Source organism: Condylura cristata, unplaced genomic scaffold (assembly GCF_000260355.1).
Source record: "Condylura cristata isolate star-nosed mole 26May11 unplaced genomic scaffold, ConCri1.0 scaffold00043, whole genome shotgun sequence".
NCBI classification, from domain to species: domain Eukaryota; kingdom Metazoa; phylum Chordata; class Mammalia; order Eulipotyphla; family Talpidae; genus Condylura; species Condylura cristata.
The window spans coordinates 5,017,506-5,028,256 of record NW_004567144.1 but is presented as its reverse complement, the minus strand read 5'-3'; the positions used below and the strand labels follow the sequence as shown (position 1 = coordinate 5,028,256).

General features: G+C 49.0%; 1 protein-coding gene across 1 annotated transcript; it reads left to right on the top strand.

Annotated features, from left to right (window-relative positions):
* Nucleotides 1–3,753: 3,753 nt before the first annotated feature.
* CXCR3 (chemokine (C-X-C motif) receptor 3) lies at nt 3,754–4,836 on the top strand. The gene has a single exon (XM_012733923.1). The coding sequence runs from the start codon at nt 3,754–3,756 to the stop codon at nt 4,834–4,836; it is 1,083 nt and encodes a 360-aa protein (XP_012589377.1).
* The last annotated feature ends 5,915 nt before the right edge of the window (nt 4,837–10,751 follow it).

Genomic DNA, 10,751 nt, shown 5'->3' with positions numbered 1-10,751 from the left:
GGAGGAGCCAGGGAGTCCAGAAGAGTCCCATTCTGTGGCCTCAGCCAGTCCTTGCCATGTCCTGCCATGCTCACTGCTGGGGCTTCTGGAATCCTCCCTATACCCCCCACAGGTACTACTTTTGGCCTCATCCAGGACCTCAGTTGTCCCTCCCTGGTCCCTGCAGCTAGCACCCTGCTTTAAACAAGGACAGTGACAACTTCTCCCCATAGAGGGAAGGGCAGGGCCTCACTGTTGTTAAGTGTATGTCTCATTGGTAAGTCTGAACTAAAATCCAGGTCTGAACTTAGAGGTTCTTGGGTAGAAAATTAAACCCCAAGGCCATGAGCCAGCATTAGCACTGGCCCAAACTCCCTCAGCCCCCCTATTCTTTTCATACAAAGGACACAAATTACTTACTGATTGGGAGAGGCAAGTTAAGAGAAGCTTCCCCCACCACCCTCCTACTCCCAGGGCTTTAGGGAACTGAGCTTGCTGATTAGCTGACCTTAAAATAAGATTCTCCTGTAGTATCTGGATGAACCCCAGTGTCACAACAGGGGTCCTAAAAAATATAGAGGGAAGAGTTGAAGGCCAGGTTGGAGGTTAGAGAGGGAAGTTCCCAGGGGCCATATAGGATCTGTTCTACACTTTACAGCTTTTCCTTAAAATCAAGACACCCTGTGTACTCCTCCCAAACCCAGCTCCCTTTTTCTCATCCCAGAAGCAACTGCTCTTATGTTTTAAACATTAGAACAAATAACTGTATCCAAAACAATCCAGTATTGGGTTTTGTGCATAGCTATTCAAATTAACTTCTGTGATGCCAAATTAGACATGATGCCCTACAACTTGCTGCCTCCACCACCTGGCCTTTGCCATTCTAGATGTTTCCAGGTTAAAAGATATAGCTGGATTCATTTTTGATTAAGTGCATAAAATATATCATAGTTTCTCCATTAAAAAAAAGCCAAATTCAACAAAAATAAACAACCCTATCAAAAAATGAGCAGAAGAGCTAAAAAGACACTTCTCCAAAGAGGAAATGCAGATGGCCAACAAGCATATGAAAAAATGTTCAACATCACTCGTAATAAGGGAGATGCAAATTAAAACCACAATGAGATACCACCTCACCCCAGTGAGAATGGCACATCTTCAAACAACTAGCAACAACAAATGTTGGCAAGGATGTGGAGAAAAAGGAACTCTCCTGCACTGCTGGTGGGAATGCAAACTAGTACAACCACTATGGAAACCTGTTTGGAGGTTCCTCAAACTGCTAAACATGGAGCCTCCCTATGACCCAGCAACCCCACTCCTAGGTATCTACCCAAAAGACACAAAAACACGGATTCAAAAAGATACCTGTGGGCCCTCCCTGGTGGCGCAGCCGGTTAAAGCACAGCACTAAGAAGCTTAAGCCACTTCCGCATGAGTTTGGTCCCCACCTGCCCTGAAGGAGATCCACACAGCGTGGCAGACCCCTCCTGACCCACCCGCTGCTCCCCTCAGCAGTGTACTTCATCAATCTGACTGTTCTGCTCCCTGCTCTGTCTCTGGTGAATCCTCTCACCCTATGCATCTCTGGCCTGTACCCCAGTTCTGTATGAATAAATAAATCTTTTAAAAAAAGATACCTGCACCCCCATGTTTATTGCTGCTTTATTCATAATTGGAAAGACATGCAAACAGCCCAAATGCCCAAAAATGGATGACTGGGTTAAAAAGATGTGGTACATATACACAATGGAATATTACTCAGCAACCCAAAAAAGAAACACATGCCTTTTGCAGCAACATGGATGGAACTAGAAAAGATCATGCTTAGTGAAATAAGCCAGTAAGAAAAGGGAAAATACCAAATGGTTTCACTCATAGCAGGAATATAACGGTACAGATGAGAAAATAATGATAATGATGAACAGCCATATACCAGGACATTTTGTGGGGGTGGAGCGGGGAATGGGATCAAAAACAGTGAGGGGAGGGAAATGTACTGGACTATGGTGATGGCACATGGGTGATTTGGTGATGGGAAGCCCAAGGGGATTGCAACTGAGATGGAAAAATGCACAAAATGATGTAAAAATAAACTATCATATATATATATATATATATATATATATAAAATACACACATATGTGTATTTATACACACACACACAAACATATATGTGTATTTATATGCATACATACATACACACACACACACAGCCAAAGGCAGGGTGAAGAGCAGTACAAGAATTCAGACAGTTGTGGGTTCAGTCCTAGGTACCCCTACTTGCTGTGCCTGGCAAAATCCTTTCCCCTTTCAGGACTAGCCACAGATCACAGACACAGTCCCCTACCTCACAAGAGAGTCTGCTGGTACTGATACAGGTCAGAGAAGGCTTCTAAGGCATTACTAGTAGTTCCCTTTTCTGGCCCTTGTTATTTAGTGGGGAGGACTAGATTTGGGGTGATGAATTGCTTTAAAATATTTTAATTTTTTAAGAAGGTTAATCCCCTTTGCAGCTTCAACATGCTTAGTGATATAGTTGGCCATGGCGCCCAAACAAGCTCTCACAGGGACAGAGGAACACGACTCCACTGGTTTGCGGGATGCCTATAAATAGTGCAGAAGCAGGTGGTAGAGCCCCCTTTGCCTCCCAGCTGAGCGCTTTCTCCTTCAGACCTCTCTCCCAAAGGAGGAGCACCCCGCTCAGCACCCCTACCCTTCTTAGAACCTAACCTTTGCGGTCCCAGATTTTTGGCCAGCTTGTCCAACTCCTTCACTCAGAGGATGGCTGGAAAAAATAGCGGCTTCACGTATAGGGGAGCTGTTGCAAAGAAGCTTACGAGCCCTCATTTCCTCTGCAGTACAGGTTCCCAACCACAAGCACCAACGCAGGGGAGCAGGCAACACACCCCAGTAGCCGGAGCACCAGCCCAGCCATGCTCCCTGGGGTAAGTGCAACTGCCCAACCAGGCCTGACCGCAGCTGGGAGTGGAGAGCCCAGGACATGATGGGAACGTCAGGGCTAGCGCACAACTCAGGGCCACAGAGGGTTGGATGAGTAAGTAGGGGCTGCTGGGGTTTGTGGTAGGAGCACTGGACAGGGAATTGGGAAGCCACCTGAGCCACTGGCTTTCATGTCACCACAGGCAAGTCCCCACCCCCGCTGGCTTTGGTGCCTTCTCTGCAAAATGCAGGCTCTAGAGACTGCCCAGGGTGGGCTCTGGGGCTCCCTTCAGCTGACTTGGAACTTGAGTTGTCCTGTGCTGAATTGGCGGTAGGGAGGACCGAGGCTCTGGGGTGACTGAGAGGTGGGGGAAAGCAGTGATTCCCAGGCGGGCCCTGGGCGGGAACGGAAGAAGGGGTCCCCAGACAAGAAATGCGGGAGGGGGATGAAGAGCCAGTGACTGGAGGAGGGGAATGTAGGAAAGCACCCAGGAAGGAAAGTCCTGGAACTAGGCACAGGGCGGTGAGCCTTGAAAGCAGAGTAAGAGAAGACAGGGAGGACCCTGCGCAGAAGGGAGGTGCTTTCTCCTGCCCACAATCCCTGCATTGATGAGATGACCCAGAGGTAAGAGAGCAGTCGCGGAGAAAGGAGTTGGCATCCCAGCACCCAGAGCTGGCAGGTGGCCTCTGGGAGGAGCAGCCCTGGAAGAAAGGGGTGAGACCACTTACAGGGCACAGCGGGGTCTGGGGCTGCCCTCACAGAGGGGCTGCTCAGTCTCCTCGGTAGTAAGAGCTTTACACTCTGACTCCCCACCCCCACCCCTCCTCCAGATGAGTGAACACCAGGTGCTCCTTGCCTCTGACTTGGACTTCCTCCTCGAGAACAGCAGCTCTCCCTATGACTACAGAGAAAATGAGAGCGACTCCTGCTGCACCTCCCCACCCTGTCCACAGGACTACAGCCTCAACTTTGACCGGGCCTTCCTGCCGGTCCTCTACAGCCTCCTCTTTGTGCTGGGGCTACTGGGCAACGGAGCGGTGGCAATCGTGCTGATGAGCCAGCGGGCAGCCCTGAGCAGCACTGACATCTTCCTGCTCCACCTGGCAGTGGCCGATATGCTGTTGGTGTTGACCCTCCCACTCTGGGCAGTGGATGCTGCTGTCCAGTGGGTCTTTGGCTCCGGCCTCTGCAAAGTGGCTGGTGCTCTCTTCCATATCAACTTCTACGCGGGGGCCCTCCTGCTGGCCTGCATCAGCTTTGACAGGTACCTGAGCATTGTGCATGCCACCCAATTCTACCGCCGGGTGCCCCAGGGCCGCATGCCCCTCACCTGTGTAGTTGTCTGGGGGTTCTGTCTGTTCTTTGCCCTCCCTGACTTCATCTTCCTGTCAGCCCACCACGATATGCGCCTCAATGCCACCCACTGCCAGTACAACTTCCCAAAGGTGGGCAGAACAGTTCTGCAAGTACTGCAGCTGGTGGCTGGCTTCCTGCTGCCTTTGCTGGTCATGGCCTACTGCTATACCCGCATCCTGACTGTGCTGCTACTCTCCAGAAGCCGGCGGCGGCTGCGAGCCATGCGGCTAGTGGTGGCAGTGGTGGTAGCCTTCACCCTCTGTTGGAGCCCCTACCACCTGGCAATGCTGGTGGACACCCTCATGGACCTGGGGGCCTTTGCCCGCAACTGCAGCCGAGAAAGTCAGGTAGACGTGGCCAAGTCAGTCACTGCAGGTCTGGGCTACCTGCACTGCTGCCTGAACCCCTTGCTCTATGCCTTTGTGGGTGTCAAGTTCCGAGAGCACATGTGGATGCTGTTTGCGAACCTGGGATGCCCAGGGCAGAAGCAGCTGTCGTCTTCCCGCCGGGATTCATCTTGGTCTGAGACCACAGAGGCCTCCTACTCGGGCTTGTGAGGATGCCTTGGGGGTCCCCTCCTGCCATCTGACTCCTCCCGGATGCTGGTCTCCTCCCCGCTTGCCAGTAAGCCTAGATCCCCAGACACACTCCTGGGATTCCTCGGCAGCCCCAGCACCACCAGGCTTCTCAGAGAGCAGCCTTCCTGCCTCTGGGAGATGTTCCTGCGCTGCCCAGCCGCATCCTGCTGCCCAGAGGCAGCTGCCTTCAGGCCCTCCTTGCATTGGCTGCCTGGAGCTCCGCCAGCCTCCTGATACAGCAACTAGACCTTGACTTCCCATGTGCAGGGAGCATGAGGCGAACAGCTTAGTGGAAGCTGCCCCTATGGGGCCTCGGCCCAAGCCCCCAGCTCTGCAGTGACTGTGGCTATGGTCCTTTCAAGGCCCCCTGCATTTGTTCTCTTTTTTTTCTGGTGTCCAAACTCTTGCTTAAAATATTCTAATAAACAAGATAATCACTCAGTGGACTGTGGTAGGGGATTACTGGGGTTTTGGTGTGAGCCAGGTGTGGTAACAGACACTTGAAAAGGTGTGACCCTTATCCCCAAAACATAAACAGTGTTGTAAATCAAGGTTAGCTCAATTAAAAATTTAAAACCACAACAAGGTAATTAGGACCAGATGTTAGCAGGGCCCTGCCAGCTGGCCCTGCCAAGCTGGCCCTGCCAGGCTTCTGCAATGCACTTTACTCCATGCCTAGCCCACGGTCTGTGCCCACTGATGCTGCCTTTGTCTATGTCACCTCTAACTTCTCTCTGGCCTCCTGGGTCACTCAGGCAGGTACCCAGGTACATGGGTGTAGGGTAAACAGCTAGTCAACTGACTAGCTGAGCTCTCTGTGGCCATAATTTGGGGAAAGGGTCTTTAGACATAAGACAGTCTCCATACACCAGACACGTATGCCAGCAGGGGAGGTGTGAAGAGTAACCACATGGGGCAATCCATGCCATGAGGCACCCAGCATCAGGGGCTCCACACACTGCAGCTGGAGCCACGTGGGAAGGCCGCCTAAAGACAGCACTTAGCACACCTTGAGTAGCAAGCAGTATTTGCAAAGGCAACGGATAGGAAAGGCAGTACTTCTAAGGCAATAGCAAAAGTGGGAAGGCTGAAAACAGCAACGCTTGTCGGAAGAGTAAGAGTATGCCCACCTGGGTTCAGGTAGAGGAAGGGTTGAACACAAGACTGAAAGTCAGTTTGGGACCAGGTGATGGTATCATAGAGCCAGTTATTAGGCAGCGTGGCAACTCAACTGAGAGGGATGCATCTTACTTCCTGGGGAAATGGAAGTGGAATTGAGCAAAAACAAGATCAGAGAACTTGCGGGTAGGGCAAGCAACTGGCCCATGGGGGCATTTTCCCATGGTGGTAGCTGGGGTCAGTCAGCAGAGGAAGCGATGAGGACTTCCCAGAAAGGCCTCATCCTTTGCAGGGAGGGAGCCACTGCACTCAGACTCCCCTAGTGAGGTCAGTGTGCCACCATCCTGTTGGCTGGAGGTGGGGCTAGGGAGAAGGGACCTGAGGATTTGGCTGGGGAAGTTCATACTGCCGTGGGCACATAGCCAATTCCATGCAGCTTTGAGAGTAGGCTTCAGTCTGTAGCTAATAAAACAACACCTTAAGTGTAGTCTATAGTGAAGAACACCTATAAGTATCAGTGATGCTAGACTAGTAAAGATATCGGTGGCAGGCTGAAGAATGGGTCCACAAAGATGTCCACACTCTAATCCCCAGAAATTGTGAATTGTATTCCCTTAGGTGGCAAGAGGTAATTGAGGCCGCCAGTTGGCTGACCTTAAAACAAGATGATCTTGGATTATCTAGGCAGGTTCAGTATTATCACTAGACTCCTTGAAAGTGAAAGGAAGGGGCCCTCCCTGGTGGTGCAGGGGTTAAAGCACAGCACCATGAAGCTATCACCAGCCACTGCAGCACCAGTTTGATTGCTGCAAGGAAGCTGACCCACATGGTGCAGACCTCTCCTGCCTGACCTGCCCACTACTCCCCTCAGCAGTATATTTCAGTACATCTGCGGGTTCAGCTCCCCACTCCGCCTCTGGTGAATCCTCTCACCACCCCTGCACTTCTGGCCTGTACCCCAGTTCTGTATGCATAAATAAATCAATCTTCAAAAAAAAGTGAAAGGAGGGAAGAGCATGAGGGTGCTTGTGAGTTGAAGGGTGCTATGAAGGTGGGAGATTTATGAGAACTACATGAGCAGAGAAATCAAATATTGCACAAAAATAAACAATAGTGTAAGAAAGGGAAAAAACTAAAATATTTTTAAAAATGAAAGGCAGGTAGGAGAGTCAGAGAAGCTGATGTTACTGTCTTTGAGGCTGGAAGAAGGTTACCTATCAAGAAATGCAGGCAGACTCTAAAAAGCTGGAACAGTCCAGGAAATGTAATCTTCTACCCCAACCCTGGTTTCCCCAGAGGGGAGTATAGCCCTCCCTGCCAACAACTTGATCTTAGCCTCATAAAGTTCATGCCAGCCTTATGACTCCAGAGTTGTAAGATAATGTGTTTCTTTCGGTCACACACCCCTAAGAAGTCACTGGCGGCACTGAAGACGCTGAGAGTCCACTAACACTGACACCATCTGTGCGCGTTGTCTTTATGCTAGTTCCGAGGACGGTGCTGATGCTACCATTGTATCCAGTACACAGTCCTGAAGGCGGCCATCTTTGCTTCCATCCCTCTTTGCCTCCATCCACCTTACCTCACACCTACCCCAGCCCCGGCATGCCTTCATCATGGTGCCAGTACCATTCAGATCATTTCCCTGTGGCCCATGTTAGAGGAAACTGAAGGCCAGCCATAGCTATGTGGGAGCCACAGTGCACCTGCATTCTCAGCCTTGGGAGTCCTACTATCCATTACTCTGTGGGCGCCATGCTCTTTACCCTTCTACTGGTTTCCATCACATGTGTCTGTGTCTGCCCCTTGCTACATCATTCGCCGACAGCTTTTTAAAGAAAACATTCATGGACCTTAGAAAACATTCATGAGGCCGAAATGAAGAAAACCTGCCAGGTTCCTTAGCTAAGTTAGGCACATCTGCCCCTTTCTACATCATTTGCCTACAGCTTTTTTTTTTTTTTAAAGATTTATTTATTTGTACATAGAGAACTTGGGTACAGGCCAGAGGCTCAGGGGCGGTGAGAGACTTCACCAGAGACAGAGTGGGGAGCAAAACAGGCAGATCTATGAAGTACACTGCAGAGGGGAGCAGTGGGCGGGTCAAGAGAGGTCTGCCACGCCATGTGGTCACCTCCAGGGCAGGCGGGAATCGAACTCATGCGGAATTGGCTTTAGCTTCTCAGTGCAGTGCTTTAACCCGCTGCACCACCGGAGAGGGCCTGCCTACAGCTTTTTAAAGAAAACATTTATGGGCCCTTCCTGGTGGCGCAACAGGTTAAAGTGCAGCACTGCAAGTGAGCTGCAGCCACTTCAGTGCGAGTTCAATCCCCCACCCGGAGGTGATCCACATGGCACGGCAGACCTCTCCTGTCTCACCTGCTGCTCCCTTCAGCAGTATACCTTGTTAATCTGCCTGGGCTGCTCCCCACTCCATCTCAGTGAATCCTTTCACCCCCTGCACTTCTAGCCTGTACACCCTGTTCTGAATGCATAAATGAGTAACTCTTTAAAAAAAAAATGTCAGGTTCCTACAAAAACACTAATTCAAAAAGATAGCTGCACACCCATGTTTATTGCTGCTTTATTTACAATTGGAAAGACACGGAAACAGCCCAAATGCCCAAAAGTAGATGACTGGATTAAAAAGATGTGGTACATACACACAGTGGAATATTACTCAGCAACCAAAAAAAAGAAAAGAAACACATGTCTTTTGCAGCAACATAGATGGAACTGGAAAGGATCATGCTTAGTGAGATAAGCCAGAAAGAAAAGGAAAAATACCAGATGGTTTCACTCATAGCGGGAGTATAACGGACCAGGTCTTAAAATAGTAATAATAGTGAACAGCTATATACTAGTGACATTTTATGGGGGTGGAGTGGAGTGGGGAATGGGATCAGAAACAGTGGGGGGAGGGAAATGCACTGGACTGTGGTGATGGCATACAGGTGATTTGGTGATGGGAAGCCCACGGGGATTACAGCTGATGGAAAAAAATGCACAAAATGATGTAAAAATAAACTATTATATTATTTTAAAAAAAAAGTCAGTTTCCTTAGCTAAGTTAGGAACCTCCTTTCTGATACTGAAGCAAGTAGATAGACTAAATCTCCAAATACTACATATGATTTGAAAGCAGAGTTCTACCCTGGAAACAGCAAGCTGATGTGGGTGGGAGAACAGAGATCAAAAGAAAATGAACTGAAGACTTGGGGATGGAAGGTGCTTATCCTTTTATGATTTTGTGGATTAACTAGCTTCCTGGGGTCTTCTTGAATTATTAACCTTGCTGTAACAAATGAAGTGATGTGGTCTCTCTATTAAAATAACACATCCGGCCCTCCCTGGTGGTGCAGCGGGTTAAAGCACAGCATTAAGAAGCTTAAGCCACTTCTGCATGAGTTCGATTCCCGCCTGCCCCGGAGGTAACCACATGGCGTGGCAGACCTCCTGACCCGCCCGCTGCTCCCCTCGCCAGTGTACTTCCACAGTCTGCCTGTTCTGCTCCCAACTCTGTCTCTGTTGGCTCTCCCATGCTCCACATCTCTGTCCTGTACCCCAGTTCTGTATGAATAATAAATCTTTAAAAAAAAAAAACAAACACATCCTCAAAAAAACAAAAGGTATTACATTTGTGTCTTAAGCCACTAAGTTTGTGCTAATTTGTCACGGCAGCAATAGGAAACAAAAACAATACTGATTCCAGTCTATCTCCCACAAATGGGCAGGCCACTGAAGTGCTTGTGGGGCAGTCACAAGAGCAGAGAGAAACCCAGATGGAGAGTGCTTTGTGGATCCCGCAAAGCCTCAGGTATCAAAGATCAAAGGTTTGTTCTGTTCTCGGCGCAGATTGTCAATGAACAGACTTGACTAATATGTGAATTGCAGGGAAAAATTTATTTAGTTGATAAGCAAGTGCACTGGCTTAGATGGCCTTGTCCAGTATCAAGAGCAACTGAACTCATGAATGTTCTTTTGTCTCTAGGTAACAAGTTACAACTGCCAGCAGCCCTGGTTTTGAATTGCTGCCTTTAAAACATCTCTCTCCCACATGTTCTCATTCTCTCAATCTGCCACTCCTGAAAACTCAGTTTTCTTTTGCATTTTGTTCTACATGTCAAAACTAAGTGAGACTTAAGAGCATGTGAGTATCATCAAGTACATAAAATGGGAGGTCCTGCTTAACAACACACAGCTTTGAAACAGTATTTAAATTCTAAAACCTACAATTTAACAGAAACAGAGATATTTTTCTACAACTACTTTTCTAAAATGACTTCTCAGGTAACTAAAACCTATGTTTAGGTAACTTTTAACGACCTTGTTTTTGTTTATTGGCAACAAACTCCTTGCTGAGCTTTCTCATCACATCCCCATGGCTAATCCCTTCGGTCTCCTGCTTAACTATTCTATAATAATCCTTCACATATTTGGCGAAGGGTCTCACATGGGGCGCAATGGGGGTCCCATCTTTCCGAGTTAACGGCAGCACAACCAGAGGTCCCTTGCATTTGGCACAAATAAAGCGATCGGTGTTCAACGATCTGGTGTAGCGGCCAACCCTGGTCTTGCACTGAGTGCATTCATAATGAATCCTGTAGTTTATCTTGTAGTTATGGCAACGGGTGACCTTTGGCAGCTCTGGGTGCACCAGGTTAGATTTTTTGGCATAATACTTCCATGCGTCACCATGAGAATCACGGATACCATCGATCAGCCAGGAAGCTGCATGGCATATTTCATGGATCAAAGTATCCCGGAGTCGGTCT

Bases quoted from the DNA above. Each gene is read 5' to 3' on its own strand.
- CXCR3 (XM_012733923.1), top strand. From the start codon at position 3,754: ATGAGTGAACACCAGGTGCTCCTTGCCTCTGACTTGGACTTCCTCCTC.